At 42.1% G+C, this 18,806-nt stretch overlaps 1 protein-coding gene across 1 annotated transcript in view; it reads right to left on the minus strand.

Moving 5' to 3' along the window:
• Positions 1 to 18,806, minus strand: part of gas8 (growth arrest-specific 8) — a 63,508-nt gene that overhangs the window by 28,953 nt on the left and 15,749 nt on the right. The window contains exons 7-10 of the mRNA XM_068049245.1: positions 16,651 to 16,737; positions 10,033 to 10,242; positions 8,875 to 8,940; positions 6,703 to 6,852 (exon numbers count right to left, since the gene is read on the minus strand). Coding sequence (XP_067905346.1) covers positions 6,703 to 6,852; positions 8,875 to 8,940; positions 10,033 to 10,242; positions 16,651 to 16,737 — 513 coding nt within the window. The remainder of the gene's footprint in view (positions 1 to 6,702; positions 6,853 to 8,874; positions 8,941 to 10,032; positions 10,243 to 16,650; positions 16,738 to 18,806) is intronic.

Consider the following 18,806-nt stretch of genomic DNA (forward strand, 5'->3'; position numbering starts at 1 on the left):
ATGGAATGCTGGCCCTTTATCAAGTGGGCTGGAATACAAAATGGAGGAAGTTATGCTTCAGTTGTATAGAACATTAGTCAAACCCCATCGGCAATACTGCATTCAGTTTTAGGCACCAAACCTCAGGAAGGATATCCTGGCCTTGGAGGGGAGTGCAGTACAGATATACCAGAATGATACTGGGGCTTAAATTTTGAGGACAGGTTGCATAAACTTTGCTTGTATTCTCTTTTGAATAGAAGATTGAAGGGTGATCTGATCAACGTGTTTCAAATGCTAAATAGATTTAATAGGTTAGATATGGAGAAGCTATTTCCTCTAATGGTGACTGAAGAACAGGAGACATAATCTCAAAATTAGAGCTAGGCCAATAAGGAAGCACTTTTTTCCACACACGGGCTTAGAACTTTCATCCCCAAAAGGCTGTGCATGCTGGAAAGATTGAAGCTTTCAAGAGCGAGGTAGAGAGATTTTTTGTTAGATAAGGGTATCCAGGAATATAGTGCAAAGACAGGTAAATAAAGTGCAAATCAGCTATGATTTAATTGAATGGTGAAGCTAGTTTGAGGGGCTGAATGGCCTAGTCCTGTTCTTAATGTTCCAAGAGTAGTAAGCTACATAGATATAGACAATGGGAGCAAACTGACGACATTGGGTGCAATGCAATTCCACCCGATCGCATGAATTTCTGACCTGATGAGTTAAGTTAAAATGCTTCCCAGTGTGTCTCTTTTGATTTCTTTTTGTATAATTATCTGATACAATTTTTATGTGGGCTACAGCCATTTATTCTGCACCACCCATTATTGAATTCATAGCATTTTTTTTTTAACATAAGCTAATTCTTTGCCAAAATCATTTATTGGTTCACTAATGTCTTAGGGAAGGAAATCTGCTGTCCTCACCTGGTCAGGCTGACATGTGACTCCAGACCCACAACAATGTGCTTGACTCTTAAATGCCCTCTGAAATGGCCTAACTAGCCACTCAGTTGTATCGAATAGCTACAAAGTCGATAAGCAATGAAACTGGACGGACCACCCGGCATCGACCTAGGCACCGGAAATGACAACGGCAAACCCAACCCTGTCAACCCAGCAAAGTCCTCCTTACTGACATCTGGGGGGTATGCCAAAGTTGGGAGAGCTGTCCCACAGACAGTCAAGCAATAACCTGACAGTCATACTCACTGAATCATACCTTGCAATGTCCCTGACGCCGCCATCACCATCCCCGGGTTTGTCCTGTCCCACCGGCAGGTCAGAGCCAGCAGTCATGGTGGCACAGTGGTATACAGTTGGGACGGAGTTGCCCTGGGAGTCCTCAACATTGATTCCGGACCCCATGGTATCAGCTCAAACATGGAAAAGGAAACCTCCTGCAGCCCCCCCTCTGCTGATGAATCAGTACTCCTCCATGTTGAACACCACTTGGAAGAAGCACTGAGGGTGGCAAGGGCACAGAATGTACTCTTGGTTGGGGACTTTAATGTCCATCACAAAGAGAGACTGGTAGCACCACGACTGACCGAGCTGGCTGAGTCTTAAAAGACTGGGTCTGCGGCAGGTGGTGAGGAAACCAACAAGATGGAAAAACATACTTGATTTCATCTTCACCACTCTGCCTGCCGCAGATGCATCTGTCCATGATACTATTGGTAGGAGAGACCACCGCACAGTCCTTTTGGAGACAGAGTCCCATCTTCGTATTGAGGATACTCTCCATCATGTGTGGCACTAACACCATGCTAAATGGGATAGATTTCGAACAGATCTAGCAATGCAAAACTGGGCATCCATGAGGTGCTGTGGGCCATCAGCAGCAGCAGAATTGTACTCAACCACAAACTAACCTCATATCCTGGCATATCCCTCACTCTCCCATTACCATCAAGCTGGGGGATCAACCCTGGTTCAATGAAGATTGCAGGAGGGTATGCCCCCAGCAGCACCAGGCATACCTCAAAATGAGGTGTCAACCTGGTGAAGTTACAACACAGGACTATCTGTGTGCCAAACAGTGTAAGCAGCATGTGATAGAGCTAAGCAATCCCACAACCAACTGATCAGATCTAAGTTCTGCAGTCTTGCCACATCCAGTCGTAAATGGTGGTGGATAATTAAACAACTAACTAGAGGAGGTGGCTCCACAAATAACCCCATCCTCAGTGCAAAAGATAAGGCTGAAGCATTTGCAACAATCTTCAGCCAGGAGTGGCGAGTGGATGATTCATCTCAGCTTCCTCCAGAAGTCCCCAGCATCACAGATGCCAGTCTTCAGCCAATTTGATTCACTCCACGTGATATCAAGAAATGACTGAAGGCACTGGATACTGCAAAGATTATGGGCCCTGACAACATTCCAGCAATAGTACTGAAGACCTGTGCTCTAGAACATGCCGTGCCCCTAGCCAAGCTGTTCCAGTACAGCTACAACACTGGCATCTACTTGGCAATGTGGAAAATTGCACAGGTATGTCCTGTACACAAAAAGAAGGACAATCCAACCAAGCCAATTAACGCCCCATCAGTCTACTCTCGATCCTCAGTAAAGTGATGGAAGGCGTCATCAACAGTGCTATCAACCGGCACTTGCTTATCAATAACCTGCTCAGTTTGGGTTCTGCCAGAGCCACTCAGCTCCTGACCTCATTACAGCCTTGGTTCAAGCATGGACAAAAGAGCTGAACTCAGGTGGTGAGGTGAGTGACTGCCCTTGACATCAAGGCAGCATTTGACCGAGTATGGCATCAAGGAGCCCTAGCAAAACTGGAGTCAATGGGAATCAGGGGGAAAACTCTTCACTGGTTGGAGTCGAAACTAGCGCAAAGGAAGATGGTTGTGGTTGTTGGGGGTCAATCATCTCAGCTCCAGGACATCACTGCAGGAGTTCCTCAGGGTAGTGTCCCAGGCCCAGTCATACTCAGCTGCTTTATCAATGACCTTCCTTCAGTCATAAGGTCAGAAGTGGGGATGTTCGCTGATTGCACACTGTTCAGCACTATTCGCGACTCCTCAGATACTGAAGCAGTCCGTCTGGAAATGCAGCAAGACCTGGACAATATCCATTCTTGGGCTGATAAGTGGCAAGTAACATTTGTGCCACACAATGAACACTTCCAATAAGAGAGAATCTCCCCTTGACATTCAATGGCATTACCATCGCTGAATCCCCGACTATCAACTACCATTGACCAGAAACTGAATTGGTGTAGCCATATAAGTACCGTGGCTACAAGAGCAGGTCAGAGGTTAGGAATCCTGCAGCGTGTAACTCACCTCCTGACTCCCTAAAGCCTGTCCACCATCTACAAGGCACAAGTCTGGAATGTGATGGAATACTGTCCACTTGCCTGGATGGGTGCAGCTCCAACAACACTCAAGAAGCCTGACACCATCCAGGACAAAGCAGCCCGCTTGATTGGCACTCCATTCACAAATAATCACTCTCTCCACCACCGACGCACAGTGGCAGCAGTGTGTACCATCTACAAGATGCACTGCAGCAACGCACCAAGGCTCTTTAGACAGCACTTTCCAAACCCACAACCTCTACCATCTAGAAGGACAAGGGCAGCAGATACACGGGAACACCACCACCTGCAAGTTCCCCTCCAAGCCACTCACCATCCTGACATGGAACTATATCGACGTTCCTTCACTGTGGCTGGGTCAAAATCCTGGAACTTTCTTCCTAACAGCACTGTGAATGTACCTGCCCCACATGGACTGCAGCGGTTCAAGAAGGCAGCTCACCACAACCTACTCAAGGGCAATTAGGGATGGGCAATAAATGCTGGCCTAGCCAGCAACGCCCACATCCCATGAACGAATAAAAGAAATCTTAAACCAGTAAAATAATCTGGTTCCTTGTCCACTTTGCAACATGAGAGCTCAATGAACAATGTTATACTGCCTTTCTCTTAGTAAATTGGTCAAAATATAGTTGAAACTGCAGCTATTCTAAATAGACTGAGTTGTAGTCTGGTGAGACTAGTAATGACAAAGCTTTGAAAATATAGTATTTCCTTTCCTGTAATATCTATGGTAATTGTTCCCTTCGTATAACATTTGAAAAGTGTCATTCTAAGTTTGTAACAGCGAATATAAAGTAGTAAAATGGCGTAAGTTTGGTCCTGTAGGCAGTGGAGAAGAAAATCAGCTGGGTTCCAGTTCTTAATCATTATTCAATAGTTTCTCCAAACAATGGACTGTGAAGGGGATCAGATTGAGCTGTAACTTTGCAGCTGGAAGCCTGGCAACAATCACTAGTTAGACTTGCAGAAAAAAATCGATCACTTAGGTGAGGTGGTGGAAGGCATGAGTTATTGTGCAACTGGAGTGGGGGTGGGGGACAGGGAGAATAGAGAAGAAACAATGCATAACATCTTAAAACCTGAATTCATTGAACAAAGTTTGATTTTTTTGCTCATGACAAATTATCAACGCAGCCCTCAAAGGGTTTATAAAAACCTGAAGTGATTTATTTTATTGAAGAAAACTCTGGGTTTACACAGAAATCTTTGCAACTGCAGATATTCCTATTTCATAATTATGTTGTGTCTAGAACATGTTAAATTTGATCTTCACTAAATAGATTAAGCCAGGGTTAGCAGTGAGGCATGATAAATATCTCCATCAGTGAATCAGTTAATGAATGGTCAGTGTACATCTTATGCAGATGCTTCTTTTCTCAACATTGATCAAAAGAAATTCTGCAAACACCATATATTTAATGACTAGATCATTTTCAGTAACATTGCTCATGGTGGAGATTACACTATTTTTAAAGGATTAAAAAAAAGGTTTTCCCCTAGGCAGGGCCTAAAAGTTGAGTAGAATTGGGGTGATGGACACGGCTTGTAACGTGGATGAGTGGCAGAGAAGTTCTCAGAGTGTGGTAGGAATTTTTTTAAAAATTCGGGTCGGGCAGCAGCAGCAGGTTTCCCCCTAAGTTGGGCCACAAATTTAACGCAGTGGATCGCAACACAGGTTTTGATGCAGGAGGTGGAAATTGCAAGTATGTTGGCTGGCAGTGAAGTTTCTTTTGGGGTCTGGGAATTGTAAAGAAAAACTGCAGCTAAGAATGGGAGCTGGACTTGTGGCGGGGGGGTGGTGGTGGGGGCGGGGGTGTGGTGTTCAGGGGGTGGGAAAGAGACAGGGAGCAGGAGAGGGAAACATTCAAAGGGAAACAATTTTTTGTTATTTTAAATTTAAATTTACCTGACTTGGGAAATAGAAAAGCAAAATGCCCAGGTGAACATGAACAATTTACCACAACATTCCTAATGATGGAAGGCCTAGACATCAAGCATTAGTGTTAACTTTTAAAAGTAATTGAAACAGACATTACCAAGAATCTCAAAATTATATAAAATCATGATGACAGAAATAGGCATGACAAATAGCTGAAGAATTGTAATTGCATATGGCACTGCTCATGATTAACGGAGGAACATAATCTTTTTCATGTACATGATAATTGAGTTGGGAAGACAGAATTTAGAAGCTTGCTCCACAATATAGAATCATAGAAAGTTTACGGCACAGAAAGAGGCCACTTGCCCCATCGTGTCTGTGCGTTTATATAGGGAGATGATCGTATAAAATGAGAGGATCTTACTCTTAGCTTTGTAACTCATGTTTGAGATTTCAAAAGACAACTCTTGGAAGGTTTCAGTAAACATTCACTTCTGTACACACTGGAAGCAGATAGTTGTATACAATATGCCCAGATGAATACAATTATAATAATTTTCTTGTTTTGACAAACATCTCACTGATTGTTGTGTAAGTGGTGGTATTGTTTGTGGTTCAGTAACACAGCACTCTGCAGTTTTGGTTGTCCCATTATAGAAATTTATTTTATGCAGAGGTTTATTGAAGTACGAAATGTTTTTTGCCACAGTTTGAGGCACAGACTGTTGCAACTTTTCATAGCACATTGGTTAAATATTTAAAGTAAAAGAAGATACAAGTCTATGAGAAGAAGCTGAGGCAGTAGGATTAGCTTTGGATTGCTCTAACATGGAGCCAATACAGACAGCCCAAATGGCGTTCTTCTGTGCTGTTAACTCTATTTTTCTATGCTGGTGTTAGATGTCCTTTGCAAACTTAACTAAGTTTAGTTTTCAATAAACCTGTAATTTAAGGTAGGTTTAATCCCTTGACTGTACTTTTTATAGACCCTTACAGCTGTACATGTAAAACATGACTACTGCACAAAAAATATTTGGACTTTTTAAAATGTTAGCTGCATTGAGTGAAGCAGAGGGAGATGACACAGCCCGAAATCACTGTATATCTACAAATACAATTTAGTGACCGCTGGTGTTAAGCCACCAGCAAAATCTAAATGATAACAGTGGCAAAAAGGTTCATGGGGTTTTGTGTTTTTGAAATTAAAAAGAACTCTTATTCTGGTACACAGAAATCTAATCAGACCCTACTATGATGAAACAAAGTGTTTTTTCCTGAAGGTATATTTTAAATATTTATTCTTAGTTTCAAAAATAAAACTGCAAGTTTTCAAAGCCATGAAGTATTTACAAACTTCCTTCATTTTTAGTATTAAAAAGACATCTCCTGAACAGGTTTTCACAGAGAACTTTGTATTACATCATAATGAGGAACGTTACCAATCTTATTTATTGATAAGCAAGTGTTCTAAAAGTCATTAGGAAGTGTAATTTACAATCCACACCTATGTTGTAGCAGCAACCAGCCCAGCTGGGCCCTGACCAATCTTCTGTCCACAAAAGGCAGTCTCCAGTGGTTTAAACCCAAGCTCATCTACTGGAATTCCAAATGCAGTGAGTTTTGCCTCATATGTTCGTAGCAAGTCATTGTGAGCCTGTGTAAAAAAAAAGTGTCAAACCTTATTACATAATTCCATAGACAACATATGTTTATAGCTTTACATTAAAAGTATATTTTCCATTGCAACCATACATCTTCAAAGAGGCACACAATCTTTATGAAAAAGCAGCAAACAGACAAACTTGTATTTCTACAGTACCATATCAAATTTCTAATTAATGCCTCAAAGCATGCTTATACAATGAACTACTTTGAAGTGCAGCAACTGTTAGTACATGATACGACAGTTATTTTGAGAACAGTAGACTCCCACAAACAGGAGGGAGATGAATGACCATTAATTTGTTTTAGTTAGTGTTTGTTGAGAGAGAAATGTTGGCCACAACACCAGATCTTCCTGCATGTCTTTAAATCCTACCATGGGACTTTTAAAAAATTTACCTGATCCACCATGTAATGGTGCAATGGTTTTTATCATCCAAAAAAAATGGCACTTCCACCAGTATAGCACACAGTCAGTAATACAATTACATATTAGCCTAAAACGTAAGCACAGGCCTTGAATCAGGGCACGGACACTAATGTGAGATTGCTTCTAGCTGAGCCATTTGTTTGGAAGCGTGACCTGCTGGAAATTGTGTAATTATGGTATCTCTTGCGGACTTCTAAATGTAAAATAAAATTAAAAAGTACCACCACTTTAATTTAGGCTTTAGCTGTTCACACATTAGTGAACAGCCACTGAGGTACTAGTCATTTATTACTAACTAGCTTTTGTAGTTGTGAGTTAATCATAGTGGTTCTCTTACAGCATGTACAAAGCAAATAGTTTCCTACTAATTCGAGGAATAATGAACTTCCACTCAAAAGTCCTACAGCATTATTAAAAAGTAATACTTCATTTTTCAACAACTGTCTTAAAGATCTATGCATCTATAGCTATTTGGCAAAGGTGATGGTACTGGATCACAGGGACAATGGAAAGAAAACCCAAACCACAGGCTTGTTATAGAATCACAGAATAGTGCAGCACAGAAGGCGGCCATTCGGCCTATTGAGTCTGCACTCTGGCTCTTTCAGACACATTGAAGATCACTCAATTTGCAGTAATTGATGTATTTTTATACCTATTGAAACTGGACAATACTTATCCCCTAAAGAGAATCAAACTTTGACAGGTTTCCTCCCTCTAACTAGCTTTAATATTTACTCTTCACATGCTACATATGATACTTTGTCCAAAGAATAATTATTAAAAGTCTGTAAATTTGGAAGAATAAAGCTGAAAGTACAAGATGGCTTTTGTTCAAATATTCATTTTGAACGTGTAGATGAGATAATCGGTTGGCATGACTAGTGTGCTGCTTCCTAACTGAGGTCTAACTGTGCAATCCTTTAGCATTTCAGTTCATTACAATGGAAACAACCATTTTTTATTCTATATGTGATAATATGGTATTTTTTTATTTGAGAAGTAATTTCTCAGGTCACTTTACAAATCCCTTGGCCAAATTTTTTATGCAAGTCCCATTCACCTACAAATAACTTCCTTTAACCTAAAGATTAGTTAGTTACAGAAGTAGATTTTACCAGGAGGGTGTGCAGCCTTCACAAAGGTGACTGGTCTGCAGAAGATTGGACAGTCTTCAAAACAATGGGGAATGCCCAAAACAGTGATCTCCAGGAATCCAAATAAATTTAATAGTTTCCAGGATGCTTGGACAATCTCCATGTCATCAAAAGCAGCCTACAGATGGGCAAAGAAAATTGCCCTCTATTTGAGAACCCAGGGTTGTTCTCCTTACAGCAGATATAGAAGGCTAAGAGAAAATTTAATAGGGATGTTCAAAATCATGAAGGGTTTAGGTAGTGTAAATAACGTGAAATGATTACCAGAGTACACAGATTTAAATTGATTGGCAAAAATCCAAAGGCCAACTGAAGAAAAGCTTTTCTTATGCAATACGATGAGTGGAATTTTCTAGTTTTGAAAAAAAATTGCTGAGATGCTTGTGTCCTGAGACCTCTAGAACTCAGTTTCACATTTCACTCATACCTTACAAACCCGAGCCAGTTCATACTGTAAATCCTTGATAACATTGTTCTTGGAGTCCAGGACATCCTGAAAAAGAACCAGACATGTAAAAGAACTGCTATATTCTACATAATGTAATCAGAGTTGGACATAATTTGTGTTTGTAAGTTTAAAACTTCAGAAGCAAGATAAGTAGTTTCACTTAACCTTATTCATATATTCTATGTATTTCACAGTGAAGTTGTAATTTCTTTGCTTATTGTACAGCTTGTTCATTAAGAAAGATAAACTTGCATTAACAATAATTTTCATGCCCTCAAGACATCCAGGAAAAAAGTATGCCCTGCACACTCTTCTCTGTCGTATTGGGTATTCAGTGGCCTAACCAGCAATTCTTAAAGGGTCTGCTAAAGGTCATCAAAAAAACAGCTCAGGAGATTTTGAGTTTTTATTTGTGTGTGCTCAGGAGAAGTACGTGTGGTCCTCCTGCATTCACAATAAAACTTCAGCCCAATGACACCTGTTTGAATCACCCTTTTTCCCCACCCCACCACCAGGATTGCTTTCTCCCTCCAAACTGGCCTATCAACCAGCTCACAAGAAGAGTAGGCTGATTTCCTACTCTCTCACAACCAGAATGACACAGCAGGATGCACATTTGGTGCCCGCAGCTCACTGGCAACATTTATATTGTACCTGAACCTGCATTTGGTTCAGGTGTCACTCTGGCAAAAATGGGCAGGCACTGCAGCTGCTCTGCCTACTTTGCACTTGTTTCAGGCGAAAATCAACTTGCTCGGCCGTCGGCTCACATTCCTAGCCCATCAATGTGAATGATAGACGTTGACTTTTATTTGACCAAGTCACCAATACTCCAGTCAGACAGTATGCGTGAGGGTTAAAAAGTCAAAGCTCAACTTTTTAGATTTTTTTTTTAATGCAAGGGCAATAAACATACACAAAAATGGTATGATTTTAATATGTCATCTCATAAATTCTTTTGTTGATCTGGTTAACTTATATGTGGGCATGCATAGTCATGCGTTATAGTTTTGTATTTTATAGCTCCTTTAGGATGTACTGCAGTGTTTCCCAATTGTACCCCAACCTTCAAACTGCAAGGAGTCAATGTATTATGGCAAGGAGAGAGAAAGAGAAAACAGAGCTTTGTGGCGATACCTCCAGTTTGCGAGTGATCATAGTGAGTGCAGTTGGGTCGAGGTTGGAAGCAGCAAGAACCTCATTCAGTTGTGCTTCTTTCTTCTCCAGGCAGTCAGATAGTACACAAAGTTTCTGCTCAAGGATAACATTCTTCAATCCAGTCTTCTGCTGAACCTCCTGAATGGCTTTGTCAAATTTGTTGTACAGATCATCCCGCTCTTCTTGAACCTCAATAGAAAAAACATATAAGACATTAGAAATGAGTAAAATTAGGCAGAAACAAATCTTCCATGTCAATTCTATTAACAGTAATTCGCATGTTGATAAACTGAATAGATACTGGTGTGCATTTTTTGAAATTGATCATGAAGAAGAATTACTTTTTTCACTAATCTGAATATAGAATTGTGTTACTTCTTGTAAAATTATCATATTGATTGCTACATGTATTATATCCAGTCACCTATTAACTATATACTTTATAAGAAGCACAGGAATGAACATGTGTTAAATACCCTTACTCTATAATAAAAGCAAAATACTGCGGATGCTGGAAATCTGAAACAAAAACAAGAAATGCTGGAATCACTCAGCAGGTCTGGCAGCATCTGTGGAAAGAGAAGCAGAGTTAACATTTCGGGTCAGTGACCGACCCTTCTTCGGAACTCTTACTCTATAATTGGCTGTATAACTTGTTTTTTTTTGAGAGCGCTATAAACTTGGTTATTTATCATGTACAACTGATGATAGTCAGTTTTTTATTCTCTTTACATCTCCAGCTATCATTCTTCTACATATTTCATCTGTCCCAATTCCACGCTCTATTAAAATTATCATTTCCATTTGTCTTGCTGTCTCTCTCCTCAGTTTATCTTGGATTTCCTAGAACTCTCATTGAATAAAAAAAAATTAAGTGACAAACATTTTCACATTCACAGGATGTGGATGGTGCTGGTAAGGCCAGCATTTATTGCCCATTTCAAATTGCCCTGAGAAGGTAGTGTTGAGCTACCTTCTTGAACCACTGTAGTCCATGTGGGAGTGAGTTCCAGACTTTTGACCCAGTGACGATCAAAGGACAGTGAAATGTTTCCATGTCAGGGTGGCGTATGACTTGGAGGGAAACTTGGAGATGATGGTGTCCCTAAGAGCTTACTGCCTTTGTCATTCTAGGTGGCAGAGTTGGCAGGTTTGGGAAGTGTTGTTGAAGAAGCCTTGGCAAGTTGCTGTAGTGCATCTTGTAGATGGTACACACTGTAGCTATTGTGTAACAGTGGTGGGGGAAGTGAACGTTTAAGGCAGTGGATGGGGTACCAATCAAGTGAGCTGCTTTGTTTCTGGATGTGGTCAAGCTTCTGAAGTGTTGTTGCAACTGCACTCATCCAGGCAAGTGAAGGTTATTCCATCACACTCCTGATTTGTTCCTTGCAGATGGTGGAAAGACTTTGGACAGTCAGGTGGTGAGTCACTTGACCAAGCATACCCAGCCTCTGACCTGTTCTTGTAGGCACAGTATTTATGTGGCTGGTCCAGTTTATGGTGTGGGATATGACGATGGTAATGCCATTAAATGTCAAGGGGAGATGTTTAAGCTCGCTCTTGTTGGATATCCTTATTGCCTGGCACTTGTGTAGCACGAATGTAACTTGCCAATTAGCAGCCCAAGCTTGAATGTTGTCCAAGTCTTGCTGCAAGCAGGCACGGGCTGTTTCATTATCTGTGGAGTTGTGAATTGAATTGAATCATCAGCAAACATCCCCACTTTTGACCTTATGATGGCAGGAAGGTCATTGATGAAGCAGCTGAAGATGGTTAGGGCTAGGATACTGCCCTGAGGTACTCTTGCAGTCCTGGGGTTGAACCTCCAACAACCACAAACAACTTCCTTTGTGCGAGTTATGACTCCAGTCAGTTGAGAGTTTTCCCCCTAATTCCCACTGACTTCAATTTTATTACAGCTCCTCGATGCCACACTTCGTCAAATCCTGCCTTGATGTCAAAGGCAGTCACTTTCATCTCACCTCTGGAATTTAGTTCTTTTGTCCATGTTTGGGCCAAAGCTGTAATGAGGTCTGGGGCCGAGTGGTCCTGGTGGAACCTAAACTGAACATGCTACTTGATAGTACTGTTGACAGCACCTTCTATCACTTTGCTGATGATTGAGAGTAGAATAATGAGGTATTAATTGGTCAGATTGGATTTGTCCTGCTTTTGTTTGGACAGGACATACCTGGGCAATTTCCCACTTGCCAGTTAGATGCCAATATTGTAGCTGTACTGGAACAGCTTAGCTAGAGCTGCAGCTAGTTCTGGAGCACATCTTCAGCACTGCAGCAATAATGTTGTTGTCAAGGATCATAGCCTTTGCTGTATCCAGTGCACAGCCATTTCTTGATATCACATGGAGTGTATCAAATTGGCTGAAAACTGGCTTCTGTGGTGATAGGGACCTCACGAGGAGGTCTGGATGGATCATCTGTGTGCACTTCGGCTAAAGATGGGTGCAAACACTTCAGCCTAGTCTTTTGCACTCAGGTGCTGGGCCCCATCATTGTTGAGGATGGGGATGTTTATAGATCCTCCTTCTCCCATTAGTCATTTAACTGTCCACCACCATTCAAACTGGATGTGGCAGGATTAGAGGTTTGATCTGATCCATTGGTTGTGCAATCACTTAGCTCTGTCTATAGCATGCTGCTTCCAGTGTTTGGCATGCTCATAGTCCTGTCTTGTAGTTTCACCAGGTTGAAAATGCATTTTTAGGTATGCCTGGTGCTGTTCCTATCATGCTCTTCCACACTCCTCATTGAACCAGATTTGGTCTCCTGGCTTGATGGTAATGGTGGGGAGAGAGATATGCCGGGCCATGAGGTTACAGATTATGGTAGACTACAATTCTGCTCCTGCTGATGGCCCACAGCACCTCAAGGGTGTCCAGTTTTCAGCTGCCAGATCTATTCTGAGCCTATCCCTTTTAGCATGGTGATAGTGCCATACAACACAATGGAGGGTATCCTCAGTACGAACATGGGACTTCGTCTCCACAAAGCCTGTGCAATGATCACTCCTACCAATACTGTCATGGACAAATGTACCTGCAACAAGTAGATTGGTGAGGATGAGGTCAAGTAGGTTTTTCCCTCTTCATTGTTCTCTCACCACCAGCCGCAGGCCCAGTTTGGCAGATATGCCCTTCAGGACTCAGCTAGTTCGGTCAATAGAGGTACTACCGAGCCACTCTAGGTGATGGACATTGAAGTCTCCCACCCAGAATACATTCTGTGCCCTTGCTGCCCTCAGTGGTCTTTCCAAGTGGTGTTCAATATGAAGGAGTACTGAATCATCAGCTGAGGGAGTGTGTTACATGGTAATCAGCCGGAAGCTCCCTTTCCCACGTTTGACTCGATACCACAAGACTTCAAGGGGACCAAAGTCAATGTTGAGGACTCCCGGGACCACTCCCTCTTGACTGTATACTACTGTGCCACTGGTCAGACAGGACATATTCAGGGACAATGGGTTATTTTCTGGTTGGCAAGATGTAATGAATGTTGTGCCACAGGGGTCAGTGCTAGGGCCTGAACTTTTTACAATTTATATAAATGACTTGGATAAAGAGACCAAAGGTATGGTTGCTAAATTTGCTGATGACACAAAGATAGGTAGGAAAATAAGTTGTGAACAGGACATAAGGAGGCTACAAAGGGATATAGATAGGTTAAGTGAGTGGGCAAAGATCTGGCAAATGGAGTATAATGTGGCAAAATGTGAAATTGTCCATTTTGGCAGTAGGAATAAAAAAAGCATATTATCTAAATGCCGAGAGACTGCAGAGCTGAGATGCAAAGGGATCTGGGTGTCCTAGTGCACGAATCGCAAAAGATTAGTATGCAGGTACAGCAAGTAATTAGGAAAGCTAATAGAATGTTATCATTTATTGCGAGGGGAATTGAATACAAAAGTAGGGAGGTTATGCTTCAGTTAAACAGGGCATTGGTGAGACCACATCTGAAGTACTGTGTACAGTATTGGTCTCCTTATTTCAGGAAGGATGTAAATGCATTGGAAGCAATTCAGAGAAAGTCTACGAGATTAATATCTGGAATGGGCGGGTTGTCTTATGAGGAAAAGTTGGACAGGCTAGGCTTGTATCTGCTGGAGTTTAGAAAAGTAAAAAGTGACTTGATTGAAACATAAGATCCTGAGGGGTCTTGACAGGGTGGATGTTTTCTCTTGTGGGAGAATCTAGAACTAGAGGTCACTATTTAAAAATAAGGGGTCACCCATTTAAGACAGAGATGAGGAGAAATTTTTTCTCTCAGAGGGTTGTGAGTCTTTGGCACTCTCTTCTTCAAAAGGCGGTGGAAGCAAAGTCTTTGAATATTTTAAGGCAGAGGTAGATAGATTCTTGATAAGCAAGGGAGTGAAAGGTTATCGGGAGTTAGGCAGGAATGTGGAGTCGAGGTTACAATCAGATTAGCCATGATCTTATTGAATGATGGAGCAAGCTCAAGGGGCCAAGTGGCCTACTCCTGCTCCTAACTCGTATGATGATGGAGGAGTCCGGAACATTGAAAGGTATGATTCTGTGACAATGACAGTGTCAGAATATAGCTTGAATAGTCTATGGGACATCTCTCCTAATTTTGGCACTGGTGCCCAGATGTTCATGAAGAGGACTTTGCAGGGTCAACTGGGCCGGGCGTGCCTTTGATGTGTCGTGTTCAAGTCCGATACGTAGGTCGATGCCAGGCGGTCCACCTGGTTTTATTCGTATTATACTTTGTTGTAGCAGTCTGGTATAAATGAGTGGCTTGCTAGTGTTATGGCTAAGTGGTAAGGGGAGTGGGTGGTTCCCACTGTTCAACTCCCATCTGATGCAGCAAGTACTTTTGTTACTGGGGTTTTAACCCCTTTGCATTTTATTTGTCAAATAAACAGACAGCGACAGGTTTTCGTGTAGGTTTAAAACAGAAGATTATTCATTCCCGAAATGGTTGCAACTATATATACACACACACACATACACACAAAAGAGTTAGAGAGAACATAGAACAGTACAACACAATACAGGCCCTTCGGCCCACGATGTTGTGCCGAACCTTTAACCTACTCTAAGATCAAACTGACTACCTACCCTTCATTCTACTATCATCCATGTACCTATCCAAGAGTCACTTAAATGTCCCTAATGTATCTGCTTCTACTACCACCGCTGGCAGCGCATTCCACGCACCCACCACTCTCTGTGTAAAGAACCTACTTCTGACATCTCCCCGAAACCTTCCTCCAATCACCTTAAAATTATGCCCCCTGGTGATAGCCCTTTCCACCCTGGGAAAAAGTCTCTGGCTATCCACTCTATCTATGCCTCTCAACATCTTGCACCCCTCTATCAAGTCACCTCTCATCCTTCTTCGCTCCAATGAGAAATGCCCTAGCTCCCTCAATCTTTCTTCGTAAGACATGCCCTCCAGTCCAGGCAGCATCCTGGTAAATCTCCTTTGCACCCTCTCTAAAGCTTCCACATCCTTCCTATAATGAGGCGACCAGAACTGAACACAATATTCCAAAAAGGGAGGAAAAAGGGTAAGTGGTTTGAAGTGAGGTAGGTTTTCGAGGTTCACTGTACACGGTTGAATCTTCTCGGAGGTTCATTTCACTTTCAAAGTTGCAGGTCTGGGTTTTGTAGATTTCTTGGGTAGCTGAGACTTCAATTTAGAAATGGGAAATCTCTTCCAGTTCTCCGCTGCACAAGCTGAAGTGTAAACTCACAGCAGGGCACCTTCTTTGGCTTTTGGTGGATTGCTCCCAGCTCTCAGCTGGATAGGCTTTCGTGATGTTTGGCCTGGTTCTCTCTTTCTCCAGAGAGATACTTTTAAGGTCAAAATAGTCTCACATCTTGCCTCTTGGGAGATATAGATCTCTCTCCCTGTGGCATTTCAGTGGTTATGTGGTTACCATTACAGATACTAGCTTTCTATTGAATTAACTGAATTTAAATTCCCCAAATGCCTTGGTGGGATTTGAACTCATGTTTCTGGATCCTTGGTGCAGGCCTCTGGATTACTGGCTCAGTAACATAACAATTATGGCATTGTTTCTCTCATGGTATGTTCCACTATTAAAATTACTACTCAGCATCATTATTATTAAACTCTCTAGATTTAAGCTTCAAATTTTGCCTCTGACTCAAATGTGTTTCTGCAAGTGTCAGTAACTTGCCTATATCGCTGAGATATCTGGAATCCTCTTCCCAAAATGCTGTGGATGCTTGAACAATTTGACCTTTCAAGACTGAGGTTGATTGATTTTTGTTAGGCAAGGATATCAAGGGATGTGAAGCCAAAGCAGGTAAATTGAGTTGAGGTACAGATCAGCCATGGTGCAGCAAGCTCAAGGGCCGAATGGCTTACTCCTGTTCCTATGATCTGATTTCAGTTCACAATTTGAGTCACAGCCATTGCCTCTGCAAGTTCCCACCACAGCATTAGAACATATGATCTTTAATCAACCAGGACAACCTGCATTTTTAAGAAGTACCTCCTTTACTGCATGAGGCCAGAACTGTGCTTTTGCCATTGTAGTTCGGATTCCACCAGCTGCAATTCAGTAAATATTTTTATTGTAACCTACCTTGCAAAAGCGCTGCTCTAGTACTTCGTGCTCCCACCTGAACTGCTTCATTTCTTTATCCATAAGTTTAAGTTTTGCTCTAGCACGCTGTGAAAAGAAAAATCAAACTGTATGTCACCATAATGGCTACAGCAGTTAACGGTTGCATTCTTTCCCATTGGCCTGTTTCATCCCACCCTTCCCTTTAACTCGAAGAATGGGCCACCCAGGGGCAGATGTTTTAATAACTGGATACTAACATACCTTCATGTTTTGCTGACAGGAGTGCACATGGTTTTCTCCACAAGATGGAGCTGTGTGGCTTCTGGAAGGCAGTTAGACCTGTAATTACTAATCCTACCATAACCTTACAGCTGTAGTACTTGAGTATTTGGAAGGAAATTGGCTAGCCTTCAGGTATATTTTTCTCCCCTAAAGCAGATAAAAATACAACACTGACATTTACTACTAAAACTACTTTAGCATATTAATCGTATTACTTAGATTGGAGACAAAACATGAGCTATTCTCAAAAACAACCCTCTCTCTTAGTCAAATATTCAAGAAATACAACTGTAAGGTGCTGACAGGATGGAATGTTTATACAGCCAATCCAATTCAGATAGTTTCCAGCATATCCACTTCCAAAAGGAACCAAGGTAGGGGAGAAGATCAGTGAAGCAGGAAAAAAGTGTTTTTTTTAATTCATTCATGGGATGTGGGCGTCACTGGCCAGGCCAGCATTTATTGCCCATCCCTAATTGCCCTTGAGAAGGTGGTGGTGAGCTGCCTTCTTGAACCGCCGCAGTCCATGTGAGGTAGGTACACCCACAGTGCTGTTAGGAAGGGAGTTCCAGAATTTTGACCCAGCGACAGTGAAGGAATGGTGATATAGTTCCAAGTCAGGATGGTGTGTGACTTGGACGGGAACTTGCAGGTGGTGACGTTGAGATACCCAAGTGGTAGGCAATGATCATCTCCAACAAGACAGCACCTAACCACCAAATGTGTTGATGTGAATACTGACTACTTCCACAACACTGAAATATCTGGAAGTGAGCTGAAGCTGAAAATTAAAGATTTTTCCATTCTACTTGTTAAAAAAAAACCACCCCTTGACATTCAAAGGCATTACTATTGTCAGGTCCCCCACCATCAACATCCTGCTGGTTCATCACTGAAAAGAAACTCAGCTAGATAAACCGCATAAATGCTGTGGCTAGTAGAGCAAGGCAGAGGCTGAGAATTCTGCTGAGCAGCTCACCTCCTGATTCCTTAAAGTCTCTCCACCATCTTCAAGGCACAAGTCAGGGGGAGTGCAATGGATGAATGGATGAGTGGATGAGTTCCCACCACAGCATTAGAACCCACTTGCCTGGATGAGTGCAGCTGCAACACACTTAAGAGGTCTTAGCACCATGCATGACAAAGTACTCCATTTCATTGGCAGCTCATCCCCTAGTCTAAACATCCATTTCATTCACCATCGACGTACCATGGTTGCAGTGTGTCCCATCTACAGGTTACATACGAGGCTTCTTTCACAGAACCTCCAAAACACGCAACTTTCAGCAACTAGAAGGGCAAGGGCAGCAGGTATACAGGAATGCTATGTCCTCCAAGTTCCCCTCCAAGTCACACACTATCCTTACTCGGACAGATAACTATAATTTGAATTTATATAGCACCTTTAATGTAGAAAAAAACATCCCAAGGTGCTTCGCATTAGGGTAATCTAACAAAAATTAACACTGAGCTAAAGAAGATATTAGGAGACTGAGTAAAGGCTTGATCAAGTTTTAAGGAGAGTAGTGGAGAGGTAGGCAGACAATTCCATAGTTTAGGCCTAGGCAGCTGATGGTACGGTCACCATACAGTAAGGGCAAAGAGAGTCAGGGATGCACAAGAGGCGACAGTTGGAGGGTTATTGGACTTGAGGAAGTTATAGAGATAGGAAGGACAAGAGACTATGAAAGGATCTGAACACAGGAGGACAATTTTAAAATTGGTGAACTGGGATCCAATATAGATTTGCGAGCACAGGGGTGATGGGTGAGGAGGATTTGGTGCATGTTTGGATATAGACAGCAGAGTTTTAAATGATCTCCAGTTGGCAGAGGATGGAAGATGGGAGGCCAGTGAGGAGAGCATTGGACTAATCAAGCCTGGTCGGAACA

Source organism: Heterodontus francisci, chromosome 17 (genome assembly GCF_036365525.1).
Source record: "Heterodontus francisci isolate sHetFra1 chromosome 17, sHetFra1.hap1, whole genome shotgun sequence".
In the NCBI taxonomy this organism is placed as follows: Eukaryota; Metazoa; Chordata; class Chondrichthyes; order Heterodontiformes; family Heterodontidae; genus Heterodontus; species Heterodontus francisci.